Source organism: Phoenix dactylifera, chromosome 7 (genome assembly GCF_051530095.1).
Source record: "Phoenix dactylifera cultivar Ajwa chromosome 7, Ajwa_hap1_PhDact_Kaust_v1.1, whole genome shotgun sequence".
In the NCBI taxonomy this organism is placed as follows: Eukaryota; Viridiplantae; Streptophyta; class Magnoliopsida; order Arecales; family Arecaceae; genus Phoenix; species Phoenix dactylifera.
Window position 1 is genome coordinate 5108651 of NC_143196.1, and position 27451 is coordinate 5136101.

The following is a 27451-nucleotide window of genomic DNA, read 5'->3' on the forward strand; positions in this document are numbered from 1 at the left end:
TTAACTAGTCCATGCTAGTCATTGAGCTCTTTTTCTTTCCTAAAAAAAGAGTAACAATAAAATACAGAGCATTTGGAAGGCGGGACTACTCATTTCTCTGTTCTCTTGTCTAATACGGCCTCTCTTTTATTGTAACAGTTATCTATAAAAATAGTTATTTTTTTCAATTATTACAAACTGACTTCCTACAAAATATATGTATCTTTTCTTTTTAAAGATATTAGGGGGTCTCATCCCTAACCTAGATGCTAAACCCATCCCCGCTTTGAGGGTCAAATTTAACTAGAATAGAACCCCACTCTCCTGCTCCAGTGGCAAAAAGTGATACCATCCAAGTAAGCACTCAATAGTTTTATAAGATATTTTTTATATCTGCAGTGTTATATACGGACCTATTTCTATTTATTTGGTGAAAATAAATTATTGGTAGTGTGTATTTTTTTTATGTATCTGTATTCATTGAAGCAGTTGCGCCACTAGCTTCATTTACTTGTAATGTTAAATATATAAACTATGTTATAAAATTCATGAATATCTAACTGCATGTATGCAAAAAGATGCAACAAGTAAATGGAATTTGCTTGATATGTTTGTTTACTTGAGAGGTCCAACTTTTTTCGATCTCCATGGAGCCATGGTATTAGATATAGACTAGACCTCTGGTTTCCTACCACATGGCTCCCAATTAGAAATGCAAATCAGTCGGCTCAAGATTTGCAACAATTTTATATCTGATCTGGCTTAACAAATATAGAATTTTGCCTGCAGACCAAGCCATTTATTTTCCTATATGCAACTAATAATCAATAATGTGGGCATTCAACCCATCGGCTTGACCTGGAATATGAAAATTAGACCTGGAATCTGAAATTAGACCTCGGGTTGATAATGATAATGCATCATGTACGCATGTTTGAGTTCAAAATTTTAAATCCAAAATATTTGGTTGGGTTGAATTTAGATTGATCCGTATTCAAACTGTTGCCTAATTATATATAGGTGCAACATATATTTCCTATACAAATTATGGAAAAAAAATACAAAGAGGAGCCATAAAATCCATTCTTCTTCGATTCCAGTTCTAGTGTTCTTTTGCATGATGTTAATGAGGTTAGTCATGAGATAACATGTTGTAGTACATTGAGTAAATTGAGGGAAAAAAAAAATGTGACATAACATCATAAATAACAGAATTCTCAATCAAAAAAAAAAAAAACCTTATAAATACTTGACCACTATTGACATTCAACTTGTTAGCTTCTTTTTCTTCTTCGATCCACTGCAGGATATGGGTATGGCTTTAACATAATACAAATTAGAACGGCTTCGAACCACATTCGAGCACAATTAGGGTTGCACCTTAAGAGTATTTTGACCATAACAACTATCTTGAACTCAACGGATCCACCCTGTTTATTGGAGTGGTGACACGACCCAACACAAATAAATATTCAAAATCAGCACCACATCTCTTTCACCAAAACCCTTAAGCTAATTCGTTACAAAAGTCTTTATAATTTTTTGATATTTAGCATTAGATATGGTTCATATATTTTTTATATTTCTTTTATATTATCACTAATGCCGTGTGCCCCCAAAAAAAAAACCCACTAATGCCGGGCTCACACGCCTGGTCAAGAAAGATCGGATCTGATTCATTGGTCGTCGGTGAAAGAAGTTTCGAGGAAAGTCCGTGTGTGAGAGTGGGGTTGGGGGAAGGCAGACTCCAAAATTTTGTTGACTTGAAGTCCTCTAAAGACTCCAAACCTGCGTCTTGATCATGCCTACTTGGCAAGCTTCAGGAAATTTCTGAATCGTTCTTCTCCACTCTCTTGAGGAGAGGAAGAAGATCCGGCGCAAAGTCTTCTCTTCCTTCGGAGACCCAGCTAAGTTAAGCTGACACCTTCAATTGTGCTGGCATCAGAATCCAGCTTTCTTGCTTTCTTGCTTTCTTGCTTTCTTGCTTGCTATTTATACCATATTGAGATCCAGCTTTCTATTGGATTTTAAACCGCATCTCGAATAAGCTCCAAGTTCTTCATTTGCTCGGAATCTTTTTCCTTATTGAATTTTGTTGATGAGATTATACAAGCAAGATATAGCATGAATAGTTGCTGGTATTTACGTGCTCTTGTCGGCTGTGTTCTCTGCTTAGAATATGAAGTTGGTGTATTAAGGTATGCAATGTTTGATAGTTCAGCATTTTCTGATTGTGGACTTAATTGACATGTTTTCAGCTTGTTGCTTGCACACTAATGCTTGCCTTTATGTAGAGAATCACTGGAGATATTTATTTTTTCACTAACTGAATTTGATCCACATATAAGTATGCGGAGAAAATTATGTTAAGGTTACTAGAACACTTCTCTAAGAGGGGGGGGGGATAAAAAGCCAAATTTTTTAAAGAGGGGGGGGGGGGGGAGAAGATAAAAGGTGGATAATAATAATAAGTAAGAACTAACATCTACTAGAAGAAACAATGTTAAGATAATTTCCAAATTTTTTAAAGGAAACATAAAGGAAATGTGAACGCAGATGAAGGAAAAATAAAAAGCCACACATAGACTGAAACCCTTGGTTCTTTTTCCTATCCTGATACTTTTTCCTTCTTGCAAGTATGTTATGCTGGCTGATGGAACCTTCTCTCCTGTTTCTCATCTGGGGGATGTTCAGACTTATGTCCCAAAATTTCGATCTTATGTTATCTTTAATAGCTGTTTCCTAAGTCTTTAAATTGCAAAGTAACTTCTTGTCCTACCAATCATGAATTTTCAAGATCTCTCAATGGGGAAGACAACCAGTAAAGGACATAAAGGAGGTTTCAATTTTTTTCGATCTTGGTGGTTATTTATCTTTGTCATAAGACGACCTTAGTTAGATGATAGTGTTGGTGAGGGCATACATCATTTTCTGTTTCATTATGTAATCCTAGTAATCCTAACATGTCAGTAACCTTATGCGAGTCATGAGCTTGCTAAGCATCATGGGGCTGTTTTTTAAAGTCCTTGATTTAATAAATTTAAACCTGAATATTTCGTGTTGGTGCATAGCAATTTATGGATTCCTCATGTTTCTCGTTGGAAAACTTTAAATATTTTGTTAGTTTAGTCAATAATTAATCTCAAATGACTTATCTCTATCTTATGAAGAATAATATGAGCCTTATGTCTTGTATAAGATTCTTCACAAGGTTCGGAATCATTTTAATGTAAATATCAAGTTTCTAGAACTAAAAGGGGCGCTCTACAAGAATAAAACCTAAGAGCTGGTGCCTCTGTCTTTAGGAAATTTAGTGTAATCTGTCTTTGGGCATATATTGTCAAGTTTAAACAGGATGGTTCAGCTGAAAATACAAAGCTAACTTGTTGCTAACAGCTATATTCATACCTATCATGCAGACCTCTTTGAGAAATTTTCTCTTGTGGGAAAGCTTAACTTAGCTAAATTTATGGTTTGAGTTGCTAGCAATCTGAAGTCATCTTTTTGTCTTTTTTTTTTTCAGGCTAGATGTCAATAATTCATTCTTACATGAATATTTATGTGAAAACTTCTATGAGGATACTCCTCTATTTGCTTTAGCAAAAGATGCAGGCGTGCCAGTTAAAGAGATCCATCTATCATCTAAAGCAAAATTCCCTTGTGCTTGGTTTGGCAAGTTCATTTAAGCACTGTTGGTTCTTTGAGTTTAAAAGAAGTCAAGCATATTATTTTTGATTTACTATTGGAAAACATCTTGATGGCTAATTATACTTGTTATCTATGTAAATGATACTATCCTTGGTGGAGATGACTAGATAGAGATGAAAACCCTGAAGCAGCTTTGTGAAGGAAATTTGTGATTGAAGATTTCGGTGGAGCAACTTCCAAAAGGAGGCTGTCCTCATGGATTAAAGTGTCGGTTGCCACAGTTGTTATGATACAACACATACAATGCCAATGCCTTTCTAACATCTAACATTGGCATGATATTGGCTGCATGCCTGTGCTTGAAATGCCATAGTGACAGCTTTTGCCAAGCACTAGCACTGTGTTAATGCGAGCTTGGCATGACCTCGGCATATGATATCTTCATCCTTGGTTGTCTTTTGATAGAGGAAATATGTGTTGGACCTTCCTAATATACAAGACCTTTTGGTTCCCAAATGTAACTATAAGCTTAATCAAGGGAAACTACTTGCTTGAAAACTAGAGATGTACCGAAGATTTGTTTAGAGCCTGATAACCGTAACCATTACCAAACCAGGTATTACTCATGACTTAGATGTCTTCAGACAATTTATCCTGAGTCCTCAAGCTCCTCATACAGAAGCTGTATTCAGCTTTAGCAGTATCTTAAGGAAGCACAACTCTGTGGAATATTGCAAGAAGAATAAATTAACCCCCAGCCTCTTGGGGTCATCTTTGACAGCACCTTGTTGAATGACCTATACTTTTTCCATCATTTGAGGGTTTGAAAATGAAAAACCCTGAAAAGGAAGGTGATCACAATGAATTAAATCTGACAAGACAACTTAAGCACTTAAAGTTTGCTATACTAAACTAACTAGGAGGAAGTAAAATTGAGATCTATACTCAAAATAACTATCATCCATGAAATTCATAGGTCCTATGTGCAGGGCCAATCTTCATGTTATGAATGGTTCATCTTTTGCAAGTGCTGGCTTCAACTCTGAACCGATATGAATATGGTCATCCAGTATTTCATGCTGGTTGATATGAAAATTTGGCACCAAGTTTGTACAATGTTTTGTGCACATGATGTATTCAGGTATGAGCTTTTTAACATTTCAGTGGGACTTTATTTTTGTTCGATACTAAATTGTTTAGATTTTTTTATTGAGAAATGCATGGGGAGTACCACCAGCAGGGGTCAGTGGTCTTCGAACTGTGGACCTCTCTGAAGTGGAGTGGGGTGCCAATCAGCTAAGGATGGTTGGCTTTTAACACCTTCTTTTTGTTTGCTGTGTTAACTGGCTCGATCTTTTCCTTGTTCACCCATCTGAAATTTGTAGGCTTTTACTCTATATGTGAAAGACTGTACTTATATCATCTTTGTATGCTAGACATGGAAAAAAAGGGTGATTCTATTGCATCAGCTCTCTTATTGCGATCACAGTGCAATTAAAAATTGAAAAATGCATGCATGGAAAAAGTAAAATAAAGGGTACTTAGCATCCCTTCTAGTGCTAATGGTAAGCAATGGTTTTACATCAGTTATTCAGATTGGCAGGTTAAGCATGATGAGTATTGGACCAAGAAGAGTCTTGGAGAGTGTAGAGTCTTGCTTCTCTGAGTTGCAACTTCTCAAAAATTATTGAGATCTGTGGTTTTATGGACACTGAATGCATCTTTAGGAAGGGTTTCAGAAGGTGAATATGAATTGTTTTATTCGACAGTCAAAAAAAATGAATTTATGCTTATTGGCTGTTTGATGAACAAGTTGAAGGTATTGAAGAGGACAACCAATGAGATACATAGGTTAGATTATTCATGAATCAATCCATGCAGTCTATGCTCCTGCCCACTCTTTAAGGAAGAATATAGCTTTTCATGGAGCCTCTTCCAGATGGCTGAAATGATTTTTCCCTAAAAGCTAAGTGGATTTATGTCTCTGTGCATGTTGTTTGAGTAATTTATCAAATAAAATACATTATATTTGTAATAACCCAGTTTTTATTTGGGCTTGTGGGCTGGAAAAACCGGCAATAAGAGGTGAATTGAACAGGGATTGTTGCCTACTTAAGATCCCCTGTCCTCCTTCTTGAGATCCATCAAAGAATGGGCTAGAAATCCTCCGATTCAAGCTTTTCTTCTTTGAGTTTCTTCCTTCGATTTTCGCCGGAAAGCCTCGCCAGACTGAGGTACGAGCTCTCCATCTTCTTCTCTTCCTTTGTGTTTTGGGCTTTCGATCCCACGGATTTGAGCCGGCAATTGTCGGAGTCAATCCGAAACAGGGCACCCCTGTTTCGATTTTCTCCCACTAAACTCAGTCGGCCAGCCGTAGCCGCTGACCGCCCTCTGCTGCCCGCCACCGCCACGTTGCTGGACGACCACGATCACAGTTGCCCTCTCTCTCTCTTATGTTTTGCTAAGAAAAAAGAAAAAAAAGAAGAAAGAAGAAAAGGAAAAAAAAAGAAAGAAGAAAAGAAGAAGAAGAGGAGAGAGAGAACCATCCCTCTATTTCTCTCTTTTGTTTCTTCTCTTCTCTCTACTTTCTCTCTTCCATCTCTACTTTCTCTCTCCTCTCTCTACTTTCTCTCTCTATAAGATCTATGGAATCCAGTATCGGGTTCTATCGATCTGATCTACGAACCTGAGTTGACTTCTGTAAAGGGCCCTGATCCATCCTGGTGCTCGGGCTGCCTACTGGACCGATCACTTCGACTCTGCTGAATGTCCTTGAAACCTTTATTGATGAACCATATTGATTAATCTTCAACCTGATCGAGTCCATTCCTATGATTTATTGATCGAATCACTGAGGCCTGACCCACTCAAAATCGTCGAACGCTATCATCCGACTATCTCTATTTCTTATTATTCGATTAAAATCATCAAACGAAAATTAATTTTACTTTTCATATGTTAATAGGGTTAACTGAATTTTCTAGTGAAGTTTGACGGTCTAAGACGAAAGAGGTAAGCAGACCTTACACTCATTATTGTTCAAATAATTATGTTTTCTGTGCTAGAATTTGCTTGTAGAAATATCATGCTTTTCTTAGAATTATGGATCAGCATATGTGTTATAAAAATTATATTTTATTATGAAAAATAGTTCTATAAGTGTTTTAATGAAAATAGCTTTGTTATGAAATATAAATCTGATCACGCCATTTAATGTTTTTCATCTATTTATATGTATGTAATATAAAAAAGATATAAGTTTTTTTAAAGGCTTTCGGATAGCTATGTATGATCTCTAGAATTGAAAAAATCGACACCCGAAGCTAGCATACATACGAACACTGGCCCTACCAACAGGTATAAAGTTGGCGTACGAAATATGAATCTTTGTCGATTACGAACACGGGCCCTATCATAGGTATAAAATGATTGTAGCACGAGTACATGTGAGCAATATTTTGAACTATGATATGGCTAAATAAAAAAAGAATGATTTATGTATTGATTTGCAAAATAAACTTGGAGCTATGTTTATGAAATATGAATGATTTATGCACTCATGATTTGCTTTATGACGATTTATTATACTGTATTATGAAATGTTTATTTTGGAATATCTGTTATTTTTCTTAAATGATGCATTGACATAAAAAAATCATATTTGATCCCATAAGGTAGTGAAAGATTTACTTACTGAGCTGTGTCACTCATATACCTCTATTTTTTTGTTCTTTCTTCAGAGGAATAGGGTCGATAGGAACAAAGGATGGTCCAGGCTTGAAGTTCGCGCTAGCAAGCTTAGCGATCTATATAGCAGAGCAGAACTTTAGTTCTTTATTTAATTATAAATTTGTAGTTAGTGATTTTTTGAATAGTAAGAATTATGGGTTTGGTATTTATGTTTAGATTTAGACGCTCTGAACTAATATTGATTTTATTTAATGAATAATGGAATTAGACTTTTAATTATTATATTTTATCTGTAATGGATTTGAAAGCTAAATGTAATGTTAGCTTCGTATTACCGTGGGCTGTATCCCTTAGTAGCACGGCCATGTCATACTCCGGATCTGAGGCATGACAATACTTGCATTATTTTATCCTTCTGACATTTAATCACCGTATAAGTCTATAGTTCTGTTGCTTTTAACATGCTTGATTTTGGAAGAGTTGCAGGAAAATTGTTTCTAAGGTGGTGACATCTGAGTGTTTTGATGTAGTGGCCATTATATATTTCAACGCAGTGAAGTGAAATAAGGGTAACAAGGTAAGTGAAATAGCAATTTTTTTTCCCTCAAGGAAAAAGAGAAAGAATAAAAACAATTCTCTTCCCCAGTTTCTGTTGCCTCATCGGTTGATTAGACTTTTAATTTCCTCTCAGAAAAAGGATGACTGAAGAAAAGTTGGAGTTCTCATTAATTAACTTGTGTGCTATTTAGCCTAGGATTCTATATTATATACAAAATACTTTTATATTGCTCAACCTCAAAATTTACCCCAAAAAGCAGGTCAGATAACTGTTCTGTCAACTTAGGTTTACGTGTCTTTGATCAGATCATATGTTTCAGTTCTTTACCTCATCGGTATTCTTAATGAGAAATTTCTAGCTTGGTAGAAACATCATCATCATCATCTACTGTGAATCATAGTTTTGAAGTTTATTACCACCATGATCTGCTGAAATATTTGAATGGCTCTAGTCCTTAGGTACTCTCTTTATATATTCGAAGATCTGAGTAGTTTTCCCAAAAAAGAGGGGGGGTTAAATGACACAAATGAGTATACACACCATTGGGCTCACACTCGGCATAAATGAGCCAATTGGAATAAAATCTAGTTGGCTACCTTCTCTCAAAGGAAACTGTCCCCTAGATCCAAAGTCATGTGCAGTTGTCATCGTTCTTGTGACATGAGACCATGAAAGCCAACACCGAGCATAGTGGAACAAAATCTCATAGATTTCCAGATTTCATATATACAATAAAGGCATCAACCACTGACAATATCAGTGAAACAATGGTTGCATACATGGCAATTTTGACAATTATAACTAACTGTTTGTTCTTGATGCTGAGAAGTGCTAGTACCATTAGGATAAAACACAACACAAAACTAGCCCATAGCAGCAAGTGGCTGATTTTGAGGAAAATGTTATCTGATTTCTTGTGTTCATTTCCAGCAAGAACACCAATCATGCTCCCAGTGAGCCCACCTATGGCTACTGAAACCTTTAGCGCTATCTTTGTGCATTCCTTTGGATCATCATCTTGTTTCGTGGCAGTATGTGGAGGATTCTGTTCTGATGTTTCAGTTTGTCGATCCTGTGTCTGCCTCCTTTGTTGCTCCTAGCATTCAAAAAGGAGGAATATTCTAAGATGGAAAGTGATAAATATTTAGCACAGGAACTTAATAAATAAACTGCTCTTGCCTCTGATATAGATAGAATATAATAGGTCTATCTCGTTTATATCTCCTTCTGAATGTCCACAAGCTACTGTGCATAGATGGAAATGTCAATTTTCAACAAGAAGGTGCTCACTGCTTAAAATTAATTCAAAGGGTTGGGAAGGAGAAGGGAATGATTAGGTATGGGGGTCACTGGAAACAGTTGATTACATTTCCTTATGATAATTATGTTCCATTTCAGAATTGAAGTCCTTGGGCAGTAATCAAGAGTTGTTTGAGAATGTCAAGATAGGTAATACATCGGAACTGATTTTATGGTTCTTCTATGGACTACATTGAAAGAGTGCAAAAGTGAAGTTTTTCGGTAACAAGTGATCCAATCTGTTTCTTGCTACAGGGAGGAACACTGAATCCTTTTTTATTACATGAGTGTTGAGTCTTTGATGGGGAACTGATAGAAGGCACCTTCAAAGGCAGGTAAGTTAGCTTGATTCATTAGAGCAACCTGAATTTTTTGTTTTCAACGAATCCATAGATAAAGGTATTAACTTTTCTGAAGCCAAATTACTATCTGCCAGAACATTATAATGACTGACAATGGTCTCAAGCTGCAGTCATTACATAGCTATAATGGTGTAATTTAAAATTTCTGATGGACTAAATTTCTACTCTGTTTTCCATAGGGTAATTTTTATGAACTTGTTTCTATATCATTTATAAGTTTGAAAGTTGTCCCATGCAATAAGATCCACAGAAAGAAAATTATGCTAAATTATTTGATGATGATATTCTCTATAATGCTGACATATGGAGTAGGGCTATTGCTTGGTGTTGTGTACCTTTTTTCACCAGATAGCAATAACCGATGCATAACAATGTTTTTAGAATAATTAAGGGGCAAACTTTCGCATTTTAACATAGATATGATCACCCAATCCAGGACTTTACGCAAAATAACCTGCAATCTTTGTTGTGATCCAAGTACGGAGAGCTTCAAGATAAAATCATTTATGGATCTCGCACATAACTCTCTCTCTCTCCCCCCTACCTTCATGGTAGAGGTGGGCATTGGACCGGGCTGCCCATGGCCAGGCACGGCCCGCTTGCTATAGTTACGGGCCGTGTTGGGCACGGCTCATAAAAGGGGGTCGGGCTGGGTTAAGGATTTCTGGCCCGCGGGCCGAGCCCGGCACGGCCCATAAGGGCCTAGGCTGGCACAATTCGTGGGCCAAGCACGGCATGGCACGCGGGCTAGCCCGGAAATATCCCAAAATACCCCTCAAATTAGCCGTTTTATGGCTGTTGGGAGGGGCAAAATGAGTAAAAAGCCACAAATAGCCGTTATGGGCCACCTATAACAGCATTTTTTTTTTGGACAGACGGGCCATGCCGGACCCGGCCTGTCTCGTGCCAGGCACGATCCGTGCCGGGCCCGGCATGGCCCGCCACCCAACGGGCCTAGGGTCGTGCCGGGCTTAGCCTTTAGGTTAAGCGGGCCGTGCCAGGCACAACCTGTTTAGTAACAGGCCGGGCCAGGCACGGCCCGTTTGGTCTGTAGCCCGGTGGGCTTGGGCCGAGCCCGGCCCGGCACGGCCCGATGCCCATTTCTACTTCATGGTGTAAATTTATTCTGCAATATTTTTTTAGGAATATTTTAGTAATATTTATTTTGGTAATATTTATTGTTGGTATAACTTAATGTTCCTCACTTGAGCAGAACTCAGTGGAAAGCAGATGGAGATGATGCAATTCAAAAAGAAAATTCAATAACACCATATAATGGGTAAAAAATTAAAATAAATATGTAGGACATCCATGTACCTGTGTTGCCATGTTTTCCATGAGCCCAACTTCTATGATGTTACTCCTTACTGTGTTTCCAGCCTCTAAATCAATAAAATTTTCTTGTGGTACTGTTGGCTGTAGAAGGGCAAAAAAAAGAAGCAAATACTGTAATTTGGGCAAAATTCAAGGATCATAATTGATACGTTATATAATTTTATGGTAAATGTTGTAATTTTTGCAATTTTCAAAATCATAATTGATCCATTTCGATTGTTAATGTGAGAATCCTGCAAGAGTGTGTTTAGTCCTACATCGGTTATTCGCCGAGAAGATCTTGGATACTTATACAGAATCAAGGAACCCAAATAATATCTTCCGGCTAGTCATTTTGGGTAAGATCCTGGGTTGTTATAAATGGTATCAGAGCGAACTCGGCTCATAGCCTGTGGACTAGGAGACACTACAACCGAATTTATGGAGGCGGACCATGGGCCTATCGTGGTGTTTATGATTAGACTTAAATGAATTTGAATCCTTAGCCTGACGAGGACGTCAGAGCTTAAACGGGAGGAGTATGTGAGGATCCGTGCGGGCGTGTGTTTAATTCCACATCGATTATTTGCCGAGGCGATCTTGGGTATTTATACAGAATCAAGGAACCCAAATAATATCTTCTGGCTAACCATTTTGGGTGAGGTCTTGGGTTGTTACAGCTAATATAGCCGATCCTTCATATTCCTCTATCGACCTGATGGTTGACTGGAAGAAGCTGTGGATGTTGAAGAGACAAAGACAGAGAGAGAGGGGGGGGGGGAGAGTAGAGTCGAGACGCAAGGGATTAGGGCTACGTAGGGATTGAGGCCATCCAATTCCAAAAAATAATTAAAAGTTAAGATATAACTAGTTGGAAACTAGTTAAGGTAAATTTACCTATATACCATGTTTAGGGCGAGTCTCCACTTTTAGCCACAGTTTTTTTTTCGGATAAACCTAGTTGAGAGTTGAACTTATAAAATAATAACATTTATATCTAATAGTGAACTCAAGTATGTCCCCCTTTTCTTTTCTTGGGAAGGTTTGATGCTTGAGACTTGGATTGTGCATCTTAAGGATTTTGATTCGAATAATTCATCTTGTATAATTTTTTCCTCTCTTTATCTCAATTGTTTTTGAAAAAAAAAAGAAATTGAATAATAATTTTGGTGGGGCCTATCATTTGAGGATTCCTTGCATTTTTGTTTGGAATATTGCTAGCGTAAATGCATTATACAAAAAAGCTGCACTCCCACCTATTATCGATACTGTATACCAAGTTGGCAGCCATGGTGGTGGCCAAATTAACACCTTAACTTATTTGTATCTCAACAAGAAAAAAAAAGAAAAGGAGAAAAAAAAAAAGAAGAGACCCTCTCTTTTTCCTCCATTTGACTCTTTCGGATAGGCCCTGAAAAAAGAAGCAAGGTTGGAGGCTACCAATCCCCCCTCCTTGAATCCTACAAACCTCTACTTTGACAAACCCATCCTTGCCTATCCAAATTCACCGATGACCACAACTCTACCTTCATGAAACCTATCTCCCTTCATTATCTTTAGATGATGATGATATAAGGGAAAGGAATTAGCGCCGAAATTAATATTAGGATTAGGGTTTTGATTTAGGATTTCTTCTACTTAGTTTCTTCCCTCAATTCCAATTGAATTGATGGAGGTGGAGACCCATTTAGGGCCAACTGGTGAGGCGCCGAGAATCAACTCCCTACTAGTCTTTGGATTTTGATATTTTATTTTTTCCTTGATTCTTCCTAGGGTGGTGGGATGGTTGTTTGCGTTGGATCTTCATCGGATGGATGTGATTGGAAAGGGGTGTGCGTCTGAGACATGTGGTCATTCTTTGGGTTGTCTTGTCTTGTATGAGGTAATTTAACTGGATGGAAGAAATGTATGAAGATTCTAGCGGCCGTTAACTCGTTCTCTATTGAGTGGAGAAGAGCGACGGAGGCAACTGGGTGCAAGGTGGAGAATCGGGTGGAGTGATTCAATGGACATCAGTATCGGCCTTGTCACATCTCCCAAAATATTACAAGTGCTCATCTCCTTGTTATAACCATAAATAACGGTAGCAATAACAATACCATGTTTATCACCTCAGACTCATCTTGGACTAGCCTAAGCCTAACCCCTGCGTCCACTCTACCCAAAACCCTTAAGCGTATTCCCTTCCTCCTAATCTGCAACCCATGTTGCTACCCAAGTTACCACCATCAATAGCACCATCAGCGACCCCACCTCCATCATCCATCATCTAATTCATGTCCACCACAACCATCATCTCCATCAACATCATTGAATGCCATCATATCATAATCCGAACATTTGATCATCACCAACATGTATCTCATCATCACCATCACCGTAGATAACCACCACCCCAGCCTTTGTTGGATATTAATAGCTACAAATCGCTATATTGTTATTATATAACAGTATTATAAAAGAATAATCTATTAAAATAGATTCAGAAGATTAAAAAAATCTTGTCTAGATCGAGGCACGTAAACAACACTGCTCTAAGAACATGATTCACCCTCTATATGCAGATTTGTGGCGATCGCTGGAAAGTTTGATCCAACCAACTCTTTCGAAAGTTAAAAAGTGAAAAAACTCTCTGTTTGTAGAAAAAATTCTCGGAAGATAGAGGGTCGATGAGAGAAATTAAATTATTTTAGATTATCCAAAAATTTTCGGACCTATGCCTGCCCTGAAGCCTCAAAAAAAATTTGGCCCTGGAAGTGAGATTGCTAGCACTACTCTAAAGAAGCATTTACCTGATCTGCAAGCCGAAGTAACCCACACTTGAACATGGATTGCAGTGCCACAACGATCAAGCAGACCTGAAGTGCAGATTCCACCCCTGTGGTCGTGATTAGATTAAGCAATCCCACCATATATGCAAGCATCATTCAAGCCGCTTCTAAGTGAGGACCAGAATACAATCTCTCTCTCTCTCTCTCTCTCTCTCTCTCTCTCTCTCTCTCTCTCTCTGCCTCTCCGTCTCTCCGGAGCTGCTTGAGTACATCAATGGATGCTTTCAAGGCGTCAAGGCGAAGCTCTCCTTGGAGTAATATATATTGATCAAGAAGAAACTTCGCGGGAAGAAACGGCAGCAGCGCGACCAATTGTCAAAAATTATATCGAGTGTTCACACTTCATGAACTAAGCCGCGTTGGGGTTGGGGGGGTTATGTCTCTTGAATCCTAAACTTGTTTAGGGGAAAGGAAACCTTCAGAGAATTTCTGCTCCATTTTTCCACACGTTCTTCTGGAGAAATTCCGAATGAGAGTCGGTTGTTCCACGTCCATCATAGATTAAGGTGAATAACACAGAAGTTGTAGTTCACTGCTTGTTCTCTTTCTTTGAGCCTTCGCGCGGCTGGGGCCGGCGGTTGAAGAAAAGAAACGAAAAGAGCAAGCCCTTTCAAAGCACTTTCCAATCATGTACTGCCTTCTTTTTTTCTTATTTGCGCTTTTTTTTTTTTTTGTTGGTACATCAGTATGCACTCCAATCGAGCGTGAGCGCTACTCTCAGCATAAAAGAAAAAAAAGAAAGGAAGGAAACGACATAAAGATAAAAGGGCAACTTGAGTCTTAGTTCATAAAAGTAAGCTGGATAATACAGTCTGCCTCAATACTTTTCAAAGCGGTGCCGAGGTTATTATCCCTAAACACGGCCAGTTTCTTACTATACGGAGTTACACCAATTGTTTCAATGTTATTATTCGCCAATAATGTACTACTAATCCCTCTTTCTCATGTTATTATTTCGCTTTCTGCTCTCTTTCTTCATGAAAAAATGATTCATTTAAGGGCCATCTTTGCAGAAAAAATCAATTTGCTATCAGATTTGCACAAAAAGAGCATGACATTTGTTTTACTTATTCATTTTTTTGAAAAAACAATCAGTTTTAGATTTTTTTACCAAAAAAAAAAAAATCGGTTTTAGATTTTATTGGATCATCATGCCCTCACCATGTAATAACTACTTATAGAGCATCTTTAAGTGGACATTGAATTGTCTTATGTGTAAATATACCATATATCACCAATATGTGTGTGTCAACTAAATAAATGTTGCACTTATCTGAAGGTAAAAGTCTAAGGATCCATTAAAGTCCAAAATGGAATACTTTTCAAAAAAGAAGGAACGCAGGTCCGCGGGTTAATAGACAAGAATGGGGAAAATGCCAAAACAGATTTATATTTATTTTTGTATTCATTAGGAAAATCCATTTTATTTTTTTATTTTCAAAAAAAGGATAAATTTATATTTATTTATATATATAATTTTTCGTTTCACATATATGAGAGATCCATTTTGTAAACCGTTATGCTCCTGCTCTCAAATAAATGCACATATTTTTATTAGGAATTGCAGGAAATAGAGGTACATGTAAAGATAGATACCCAAAAATGTTTATAAATTTAAGGGTCTCATCTTAGAATTAAGCATATGTAATATTGTCTTAATGATTAAGATTCCATTAGTTGCTCCAAATCTATTTTTTTATTGAGTTTTCCTAACGAGATCATATGGGCAAAGTCATCACGTAAGTAGATCTTGTTACCGATTAAAACACTTTTGTATTTCCTCTTATTCACGAGATATATCGAATATTTCCTCTTATATCCACCAATATGACGCCGGGATGGAGCGGTCTCTCCTCTTATGCGCTTTGCTCATCTTGTTCTCGTGCCCCACGTAACTAGCTGCGGTGCGCTCGGTCGGACTCCGGGAGAGCTTCGCCGTCATCTTTGACTCCGGGAGCACCGGGAGCCGGGTCCACGTCAGCATCGGCGACGACATTGAGCTCTCGTTCTCCACGGGTGGCCCCACCTCGTGTTCGAGAAGAAGGGATGGGTCGGTCTTCGACACCGGCGCCGTCCTCATCCGCGACTCCCGCTGGGGCCCGCTTCGGCCCACAGGACCGCGAGTACGAGCAGTGGGGCCGCCGCCTCAAAAAGGAGTTCGAGGACGAGGTCTTCGTCGAGTCCGATGACCAGTCCGCCCTCGCCCGCGTCCTAAGCCAAGAGAGAGATCAGTGGGCCGACGAGATCTTCCTCGAGGACCCCTTCTATTTCGAAGGCCGCTGGATCGAGATCGTCGGCCGGCTCGACAGTCGGCAACATGACCAAGAAGTACTTGGCCATGGAACGGAAGGTGCCGCCGCTCACGAGGCGGCACGCCGTCCCTGGAAACTTCGCAAAGCCCGTCGTCGTTCTCCGCCGTCGCAGGACAACGATTCCGTGGCACGGAAGGTGGAAAGAGAGGTGGGGTAAGAGCCTTCGAGACGTCCCTTCCGATCCTCCTTCCCGATCTGGGAGTCAGCGGTCTCTCTTCCACTTGGATTTCAAGTAAATTCAGATAACTCGGCACTCTCTAAAACCTTTGATCTGCCCTCTTTCTTTAAGTTTCTTTGAATGATTAGGGTTTTATTAAGCTGTGATTGTGTGAAAAATGCGTGCTTCAGCGGCACTCTGAAAGGATTTCAGAGTGCCAGATGAGGAGGGTTTCATTTTCTCCGACTACGCCTTTGGTTCTTTTTAATTTTTGTTTTTCGCTTTCAATTTCTAGTGGATAGAAATGTAAGTCAAGTGGTATGTTTATCCTATGAAAGAGGAACATGTTAACAGGTTACTGTTACTCGTCATGATTGAGAACTAAGAAAAAAGATTTTAGAGGTAGTTTAATTTTAGGGGGAAATAGATAGAGGTTGTTTAAATTTACCCAATAAATTAGTATAAGTTAATGCAATCTTTTCAGGATTGGTCGCTGTGGTGTACAGGAGGATGAGGGACGGTGAATTGGAACGCGAGGGAGTGGAGAACTGGGACTTGGGCGGGTTGGCCCTTTATATATTATGGCTTAACTTGTCATTTAGGTTCGTGTTGGGTCGGGTCAGAAATAAGGAGACTTGATCCAGACTTATATTGCCCACAGATCAGATCTGGTCGGGGTGGATCAAAGTTCAATAAATAACCAAGAATGCCAAATGGGTCCAATTTCGGAATCCAGCTTGGCCCTATGGGTTTGCCAGATCAGATCTGTTGCCAACGAGAGCTTTCCGAATGGGCCAAGAAACTTGTTTCTCAGCTGGCTTGTCAGAGAACACGCAGGATAAGTTTAACTGCAATAGGGTAAATAGGTGCGTGAGCATGCCATCGGCATTAGAGCAGTCAAAAAAAGAATGATCGAAGGGAGGATAGAAGAGTAGCATGGATTCAGGTGTCATAATCTTTAAGGAGTTTTGCCACTATTACACCATCTGTTAAAGAAGATGGATTATAATAGGAATAAGGCATAGTCTGGGCTACGATAGGAGATATCTAAGTTAACACTATTTTTTAAAAAAAGTGCTACTAGTAAATATAGTGCAAAATGAAGTAAAACCGATGCAAAGATAAGTAAAAATAAAATAGAATTGACTGATATATTGGAAGTTGAAAATATTCCTTTTCAACATTATAATTTGATATTTATAAGTGGCTCTCATTAACTGCTTGAACAAGTGTCATTGCTTAACTGTCGACACTTGTCCTTACTGGTTTGCACCATGTGGACTATTATTGTCATGCATAGTGGTTATCTTTTCTCCACTACTACAACATTTGAGTAGTTATCCCACTCCCCCATATTCTAGGTAATGGTGAGATAGGTGCAACTATCACACTCATCCCATGTTCTGTATAGTGGAAAGATGGGTGTGACTATAGTCTTTGGATTTTGCTCCACTAAGATCTCATCATAGGCTGATCTTTCACTCTCTTAGGTCTGCACTATATTCATTTAGCCCACACCCTTCTTGTTTTGGCTTGTACCCTCTTTTATGTATCAGATTTTAGATCATAATAGATATATATGTTGTGTAAATAATGCCTCCTATATCCCATCAATCGATGGTTAAGAGGGTGATGGGATGTATCTGATGCCGCATCCATCAGCTAATATTTGGATTTGGATATTATTCAACTTGGCCGATTTAGAGATCATGGGGATTTGGTAGTGGCGGGTTTTAAACTTAAGTGATTTGGAGACCATGGAGATTTGGTAGTAGCGAGACTTAAACTTGAGTAATAGTTAGAAATCATTGAGGATATGGTGAAGGTAAGATCCATCGCCGTGCTAGCCTCCTAGCTCATGGGCTCATGGCAGATATGGCTAATTTGGAAGGAAAAGTGCTTAATAGTATGGATAATGCCCCTTAGTATATAGATTTGGCTTGGATGGCTTCCGATGAAGAGGAGGTGGTAGTACCCTTGGAGGTGATTGCCCTCCAAACCTCGAAATAGGGTCAGGCTATACCGCAAGCTGGCTAAACTGTTGTCCTTCATCTACTGGCACTAGGAGATGTCCGACTCTAGTAAAAGGGATCAGTGTTAATGTGATTCACCGACTTTCCTCATAACAACCATCTGAAGATCAAGATGGATGAAGCTTATCTCGAGCTTGAATATCGGCTTAATATTAACCGAAGCATTGTTTATTATCTACTCGGTCAAATTTCCTCCTGCATTCATTTGTAGGTTAACTTCCTGTTTACCTCAATTTGTAAATCTCGACGATCCATAGGATAGTGTTCAGCCTCATACTCCTGGTAAGCCAAAGTCTGAGAGAAAGATGCCTTAAGGACCTCGACATGATCGTACAGTTGCAATTGAAAAACTGATTCATCTGCCATAAAGATAGGATCGGCTAATTTCGCCACAGTACACATTGGAATATGTTGTAACGCATAATACCGGCTCTTAATAATAGCAAGAAGTCTTTCGATCTGTTTCACCACCAAAATCGAAAATATCACATATCATTTTAAGAGTGACCTTAACATAGATGCCACTTTATCTGCAGCTGCTTCATTGATCTTTTTTTGCAATGACATGACAACAACTACACAACATGTCCATCAAGTGTACCAGAAAATATGTTGCCAACAAGAGCTCTCTGAGCATGCAAAGAAATTTCTTTCTCGGCTATGCCAAAGAACTTGCATGACAAATCTAACAGCAAGAGGATAGATAGGTACAGGGGCATGCCATTGGCATCAAAGCTATCAAAAAGAGGATGATTGAAGGGAGGATATGAGTAGCGTGGGTCCAGTTGTCTTGACCTTCAAGAAGTTTTGCCACCATCACATTGCCTTTTGAAGAAGATAGATTTGGATAGGGACAAGGTGTAGGCTGAGCTATGGTAGGAGAGATCTAAGTTAACACTATTTCTAAAGTAGTCCTATTGGTAAATATAGTGCAGAATAAAGTTAAACTGATGCAAAGATAAGAATAGATAAAATAGAATTGACTAATATGTTGGAGGTCGAAAAGATCTTTTTTCAATATTACAGTTTGATAGGACCTGTGTCGCTACTTAGCTATTGACACTTATCCTTGCTGGTTTGCGCCATGTGGGCCACTATTGTCATGCATGATAATTATCAGCCCCCAACTACTCCTATATTTAAGTAGTTGTACCATTCTTCTCATGTTCTAATTCGTGGTAGGATAGGTTTAACTACCCCACTTATTCCATGTTCTGTGTAGTGGTAAGATAGGTGTAACTACCATCCTTGGACTTGCACCACTAAGATCTCGTTATGGGCCGATCTTTCACTCTTTTGGATTTACACCACATTCATTTAGTCTGTACCCTTGATGTTCGGCTTGCACCTTCCTTGGTGTATCAGCCTTTAGACCATAATTTGTCTAGATGTGTTATAAACAGGATCTAAACAGGGTAGGTCGTGTCGAGTCATTGGTCAACCCATTCCATTAGCAAGCTTAATATATCTCTCTATATATAATAAGAAAATAGTGTTTAAAAGCATATATAACTCAACTCGCTTGAGTTTCCAACAATCCCAATGGGCTGATGACTCAAACAAGTTAACACGTCAATAAAAATGACAAAATAATAAATAAATATATAATTATTAAATATTATAATAAAGTAATAAATAAATGTAAAATAATCAACAAAAATTATATCTAACAAATATTTAATAGCAAATAATAAACATAAATGAATGCAATATAGTTTCTTAGAAAGGCACACATAATATAGATGTAGAATATAAATGTTACCTTGGAAATATGGTTGAGTTGAATTATCAATTTACTTAAAACTTGGCCAAGTCACTAATTTAGTTGGATCACCAAATTTTAGATTGAATAGATTTTAGTGATTTCAACAACCGATTTAACAGGAAATCTTCTTGATCGTAAACATAGCTTTGATACCATGATCTGCCTTATATACATTGTTAATTATACTCATGCGGGAATAGATGAATCAAGACAAGAAATGATGCTAGATGACTAATGAGAATGAGACAAAACAATAATCAACTTAGTCTGACAAATGAATGAGTTAAATAAATAATTAACTTGGATATTTAATGATCAATTGATAAGGTATCAGAGCTCAAATTATTGGAAGTCATGAGCTTGAATCTCCTCCAATTCTGAGCTTTCTAAGTCAATTAATTAGCTAGCAGCTATGATATATTATTTCTTGTTATATTTTATTTCTAATATAAATATAAATATTTTATTTTTTGAAAAGATCTAATGTTTACTATCTTTTCTCTTTCACATAATAAAATTTTTCATTCCTAACTTACAAACTTCTAGAAAGGCGAGATTTGGTAACAGGTTATTGTAACACCTGGCTCACCATGCCACCTAACCTGGTCTCAATTTTAGTCTTAACTCAATTTAGCTCGGCAAGTTTGGCTGGTGGACTTGCCAACTGAGAGGGGCTTGAAAGCCACCTGAGTATGTGATTTCTGCAACCAAGTTGGGGGGCTGAAACCTCCACCAAAGTGAGCGCAACGAGCTGATGTGATCATCGAGAGGACCCTAGGTCAGTTGTTGTGCGCAACCTTGCCAATGTTGGACAAGCGAAATAGCCAGAACCCTCGCCCTCACCCCTTCTCTATATTTTCCTCAGTTCTCTTTTGCTTTTCCTCCGTCATAGCAGCCTCACCGATCCTCCACCCTCTCTAACTACCCCTTTAGCTGTTGATTGTTTGTTAGCCCTTCTCCTTAATCCAACGATTAATCAAAGCCCTCCACCTCACCTATTCCTAAGGTGGGATACCGGAACCCCTCTCTTTTCTTCTTTTCTAGCCCTCCTCTCTTTTGTAGGTTGCCCGAACACTGCCGGCATGCCCGCTAGATTTAGTTGCTTGGTCAATTATCGACCCAAACCCCATAAACTGCCCGATCCACTGTGCCTTGTTTTTTTCGATAGCATTCATCTGTCTTAGCAAATCCAAGCCCGACCTCGTTTTCCCTTCCGGTGGCCGCCCATCTCCCATCCCCCATCTCATACTTTTATTAAGAACAATTTGTTTTACCAGGAAAGTTGTAAAAGAACATCTCTAAGCAATGCCAAATAGCGAACCATCGACCTGGATGGCTTCTTAATAAATCCAAATAGCCATTTTTTAGAAGCTAGAACATTGTCATTAATATAATCCAATGGCTGAAATTTACACACACGCATACACATGCAGGCACACATATATAAAAGATAAGTATTTGTCTATTTGTTTGATTTTTAGAAGACATCGATGCCAAATTCTTTTAGAAATTGGACATTTGGCACCATATCACGTGTTTTAGTAACATTGCCTGGTCTTATACATCTAGCTCCATCATACTTAGCCTTCATATTCTCCTTACTCAAGCAAGCTTTCTCTCTTTTCTCCTCTTAAATATTTCAGATTTTTTTATATGTATATCCTTATAAGTATATAAAATTGCATGTATACCCTCACATATTTACTTTTTGCATGTGTATCCTTGTAAATATCTGAAATTGCATGTATACTATTGCACATTTGCTATTTGCATGTATGTGTTTATATATTATTTCTTTTTGCATGTATACCCTTGCAAATTTACTCATTGTGTGTATCCTTATAAATTATTATTTTTTTTGCCTGCCTACGTTTATTGTGTTAAGGTTATATACGTAAATAGTAAATTTTTTGAGGATATACATGTAAAACAAAATAATTTATAAGGATATACATGTAAATAGTAAATTTGAGAAGGTATAAATGCAATTTTATATATTTATAAGGACATACATGCAAAAAACTCTAATATTGTATATATATTGCACAATTGTTACTAAAACAAATAGTAATGGATCAAGAAAAAAGACAAGACAAGGATATGACTGCATTTAAAATTGTTTTAATTCGAATACATGATTTTAACCTTTCCTATGTTTAGGATATTTGAATTTTGAATGTTTTGATTGTTTTTAAGAAGGTGTATGGTTGTGTGCTTGTGTGTAAGAGAAGGTTCGAAAGTGGAAAAGCTTAAGATGATAAGGAAAGAAAAATTGTGAATTTCAAATTTTCTACTCAATTGAAACTTCCAGTTTTACGAAACTCATTGCACAACCCACTGTTGTAAAATCATTATGCTTAATTTCATGAGACATGTGAAATTGTGATGGTTCATGATTTTGTAGTATATCCAAACACATCCATAACAAAATTAGTAATTTTTAGGACATTAATAAATTTTGAATTATGGTTCCTCCCCTCCCAAGGTTTTATGATTCTGTAGCAATTTTTGAATGCCATGGAAACCTGTGTCCTAATTCTGGTAGAAGTCAAAAAATGTTACTTTTGTGTTACGATAACCTGATAATCTTGTTTTTTAAAACTGTTCCATATCGAGCTCCGTACAATTTTCAACGCTAGAGTCAAGCATATTTTCCAGTTCCTTTGAGATTGCATGTAATGAGCCCCAACTCAAAGGCCCTAGAAGCAAGCAAACAAGGCCATGGAAGTTAGACTTCTAATTCCATTTATTTGCATTGCTTGTTCTAGCACCATCTTTGGTGAAGTTGCAATGGTGTTAGAAGCAAAGTGCCAACGGTCATTTGTGACACACAGTTGTAGTTATGTCTCATTGTCAAATGTCAATATTGTCTCTAAGTCCTACATGAGGGATGTGAGATTCTTTGCTGTACTTCTTTGCCTTAACTTCATGGCAAGGCTTCCTTCGGTATTGTTGAGGACTTGCTCCACTGGTGCATGCCTGCCTGGCTAAGTAATATATGAATCAGATTGGAACTAAAGTGTTTTTTTTTTTATTTGGATAATTGAGGAAATGGTCTTTGATGTAAATAGATGTGTAAATAGTTTTTTTCTGGATAGGTGAGGAAATGGTCTTTGATGTAAGTATATGTGAGGTAGATGAGATTTAGTTTGAAAATAATGAACTTTTGATGCAAGGATAGCCATTGGTTTAATGTCCTTTTTTGTTAAGAAAACTGTTCTGAAAAAGCGGGTACAAATCACCCAGGTGCTTGCATCAGGTAAGGCAGTCTGCATATGCAGCTTGGGCACTATGATGGCTTAGGAGAAGATATGATGATCAAGCATGGACTATTTTTATTTTGTCAAGGCAGTTCAGGCAGGCTTTAAAGGACACTTTGCCATTGAACTTTCTTGTTCTGACCCTAAATAAGGGATGGAGATGGAGGAATTGAGGAGCGAGTGGAAAGTATGTTGATGGCAGGTAGGGGATAGTAGATCTTGGTTGAATGGTGAGAGGCAGGAACTCCAGCAGCAGACGGAGGAAGCATTATTTTTACCTTTCCTTTATTCCTCTTTATTCTTCTCCTCTTCTCTCCTGCTCTGCCTCTACTGCTCCTTTGTGTCCTTAATATCCTCAACAAATTCTCATTTCTGCTTCTGTTTCTCCCCTCCTTTGCCTTCTTTGCCTCCAACCCGACTATCCTTTGCCTTCGTCTCCCCCACCTGTGCCTCCACCACCTCCTTGCTCCCTCCTCTTTGTGATGCGATCAAAATTTAAGGATTCAATGGTTCGATTAATTTTCAATTTTGTGCTTTTCTTTTTCAATTATTTACATTTTTTGTATTACTTATTGTAATTTTATAATTTGAGTTTTATTATGTGTACACTTATCATTTAAAAGTCATATAGATTAGATCTATAGAATCCTAAAACTCATTAGGATTGCAAGTTACTGAGATTTTGATATCTTTTTACAGGGAGTCCTGCAAAGGTAGGAATTTTAGTATTTTTGAAATGTCTTTTATCATTTTTTGTTAAGAAAATGGATAATTTTGTTATAATGGAGTTTTGATTGATCAGGAATTCCCAGTGAAAATATGTATAAAATTATGTTATCTAGAATCCTATGTTTTTATAGGCAAGTTGAGAGTATTTTCTTATTAGTAAATATTGTTTTAGGGCTGTTTGTGTGTCTTAAATATGGGCTTACAGGGAATGACAAGTTATACATGATTTATGGGTTATATTGAAAAACGCATTTGTGGAAGCTTTATCCTCTATGTTTTATGTTTTCTCTCTATTCAGCATAATTTAAATGTTGCTGCTTCTCCTTTTGCTCTCTTTCTTGTTGTTTTGACTGTTATGAAGAAAAATATTTACATGTGCCCATATCTGAAATTTATTTAGCTTGCACCAAACTTCTTTTGCAGCACTAATGTTAAGGGACTACATCATTCTGTCTCCCTTCTTTTTTCTGGAGTACAATTTATGTTTTAGATATCTATTAAACATGGTAGGTCTAATTGCCTGCCTAGGCACCCTCATACCACCTAGGTGCTATATGCAGTTCCTTGGCTGCTTGTTGGAACTTAGGAGAGGAAGATTATAGGATTGTATCAGTAGTCACCGAGACAATCATATACTTTTGTCGGCTTCTTTGAGTATATGAGATAATCCTGATTGATGATCATTGCCTTTCTTGTTATATTACATACTACTATTTGCTACTACCTATCAAGCTTTTCATTGTAGAAATCAACCTTATTAAGGTTTGGTATTTTTACAACCAAGATTGTTAGTTTTGGCTGAAACTGATCCGGTTCAACTAAATTTGAACTAAGACTAACCCCCAGTTTTAGTTTTCCATCAATGTCAGCTGAGACTGGTAGGTTTTGGTCCAACTTCAGTGATTTCAGCTAGTTTTGGCCAAAATTGACTCAAACTATTGATAGATGCTTTTTAAGGTTATATTTTAGTATTTATAATCATGATAAATTCATTATTTTATTTGTTGAACTTCATAAGTTGTAGGGTCTTTCATATTTGTTTCTTTTTTTAGTTAAAAAAGGAGATAGATATTAAATTTAAGCGTTGATGGACCAAGGCCTCCAAAATTTGCCCTTACTATGGTACTTTACAAAAAGTAAAAACTAGCATGAATAATTGGATATAATGCAGTTCACAAAAATAATAACTTTTACATGAAATAAATGTAATGTGACAAATTGCATGCACTTGACTAAATAAAGTTTTAGCCTCAAAAATAAGTAAAAATGCCCAAAAATGTTCCAAAAGTAAATAATGTATATACGTATACATATATGCAGAGTAAAAATATTAGCATACCTAATTTTGCTCAAGTGCAAGACTAACTTCAACCTTAAATAATAGAAACTAAAGAAGAACCTATATAACAAAAAGTTTAAAACAAGGTACACCATATCGCCCCGATCCGGACTAGTACAGGGCTTACTATACCATACTGTATCGAGTCGGTATCAGTATCCGGTATGGGTAGCGTACTGACACTCGGTACGCCAAAAAAATTCGATACCATACCATACCGACACTGTGCTAGTGTGGCACCAGTACGAGGTCCGGTACCGAGATGGCGAACCTTAGTTTAAAATGATGCATAACTTTCTTGGCTTCTTTTATTTATCTTATATTTTTATTTTTGGAATTTATTCTTCAGTTTTTTACCAAACTCTGAAACTGGGAGTAAAACTTCACTGCTGAAGCAGTGAAACCTAAACTCTACCCAAGGGACTGAAACCAAAACCAAAACCAAAACTAAGTTCTAAAATCTTGCTTACAAGTACTCATAATATTTTATGATAAAAGGGAAAATGTATTTTATTTTTTGTTTAAGCTTAATTATGTCCTTTATGTTTCTTTCACTTTTTTTTAGGCCCTGAACTATTGCCATTTGAAGGTATGACAGTGAAATGTGTTTTGATTGGTTGTAGGCAGCACAAGAATTTCATGTTCACTTTATTCTGGTGGACAAGCATACAGTTGAGGGGTGCACAAAATAAGAAAGAGCTTTACTCTTTGTTGATTTTTTCTTTTATTATCAATCATGAAACGTCATGGTGTCATTGATGATTCACCGTGTCATGAACTTTTTTCTGTCATTAAAAAAGAACATTAAATGCTCTTTGCTAAATACTGTAGTAGTTTCTTGAATGGATACAATAATTGCTTAGCCATATTATCAATTTACCCTGCAACTTGAGAGCCTTCTTGGAAGTTTTGAGCAACCTCTTGTGATGGATGTCGTCATTTCTTTTATCAAATTGTGTTCTAAGTTAAGTGTTGTCTCCATCATAATCTGTCCACGATGCCAGAAAGGTAGTTTGTTGATGCTGATTACCAGCATGAAGCAGCTTGTCAGGTGATGTGGATGCTATTTGTCACCTGCTGAAGTTCCACAGTGAAGTTTTAACGATCTATATATCTTGTAGGCAATTGACATACCAAACAAATTGCTATAATCAATGGGCGAGGCCAACCACAAAATAAGTAATGTAATCTAAATTCATCACTTAATTTGTTCATGATTGGTTCATTCTATTTGTCTCCTTTAAGGTTCCCACATCCCCTTCTACTGATTCTGCGAGCTGCACAGATAGCAGGGCTCAAACCTAGGAGCTTAAGCATGTCACTTGCCATTGAAGCATGCCACTTCCATTTGGTTGTGTTTGTCTTTAAAGTTAGCCTGCCATATGTATTATTTGAGCTATCAAACACACTAATGCTCGAGTCTGTTATTTTTCAGTTAATCTTCTGTTCATCAACCATTGTTGAATCTGAATATATCATGATATTGTTATCTAATCATTGGCTGATTGGCTTAATGTGAAGTGGCTTTTGGAGAAAGAATTGACTTCTGGAGTGCTGATGAATATCTCAGACATTAAGGAGCTGTCACTGCTCTTAGATAAGTTCACTTGGGATAGATTTAGGCCGCTCTAAGGTTACAATTAGGTGGACAGTCTATATGCTATCATGACTCGATCAACTCGGATGAATTCTCCTATATTTTCTTGAAATTAGATTCAGTCAGATTGCTAGAGCTGCTGCTGAATCATTTTCCCATGGGAATCACTTTTCTGCATGACATTTTCTTTTTCCTGGAGACTAGTTGTTATTCGCTATGTTGCTTTAGAGTGGAATCTCTTTTTGTAATCCTGGCTGCATTAGCTCAGATGAATTTTCTTGGAATTAGATTCAGCAAACTTGCCTGAGCTGCTTCTGAATCATTGTCGCGTAAAAATCACTTTTCTGCATTACCTTCTTATGTTTTGTCTGAGACTTTGTTTTATTCTGTATTTTGCTTTGCATTTTAGCACCATGCAAATTGGTCCGGCTAGTTGTAGTAGTATTCAACTAAATAGACACCTATATGAAGATCCACTTAGGATCGCCATGTTTAGGTTCTACAGAAAGCTTGAGTTGGAGATATATGAGAGAGTAATGGTATAGATTCGGTTTTCTTTTAAAACAAAGGAATGGCG

The 27451-nt window shown here is 37.6% G+C and overlaps 1 protein-coding gene and 1 long non-coding RNA gene across 12 annotated transcripts; one reads left to right on the plus strand and one right to left on the minus strand.

Moving 5' to 3' along the window:
- Nucleotides 1–1641: 1641 nt before the first annotated feature.
- LOC103705287 (uncharacterized) lies at nt 1642–27196 on the plus strand. Of its 11 annotated transcripts, none has more exons than XR_016395876.1 (5): nt 1642–2177; nt 3503–9325; nt 9431–9510; nt 15582–26328; nt 26399–27196. It is a non-coding gene; the product is annotated as an uncharacterized LOC103705287 (long non-coding RNA). The 11 variants fall into 11 exon arrangements; XR_016395873.1 differs by having other exon boundaries at nt 1665–2177; nt 15582–16226; nt 25901–27196; XR_015967243.2 differs by having other exon boundaries at nt 1668–2177; nt 3503–5861; nt 6593–9325; nt 15582–27196.
- Nucleotides 8580–13778, minus strand: LOC148702864 (uncharacterized). Its single transcript, XM_088701073.1, has 3 exons — nt 13644–13778; nt 10855–10953; nt 8580–8972 (listed from the first exon to the last, which is right to left on the minus strand). Exons 1-3 carry the CDS (start codon nt 13776–13778, stop codon nt 8580–8582), a joined length of 627 nt encoding a protein of 208 aa, XP_088557199.1.
- Nucleotides 27197–27451: the final 255 nt, after the last annotated feature.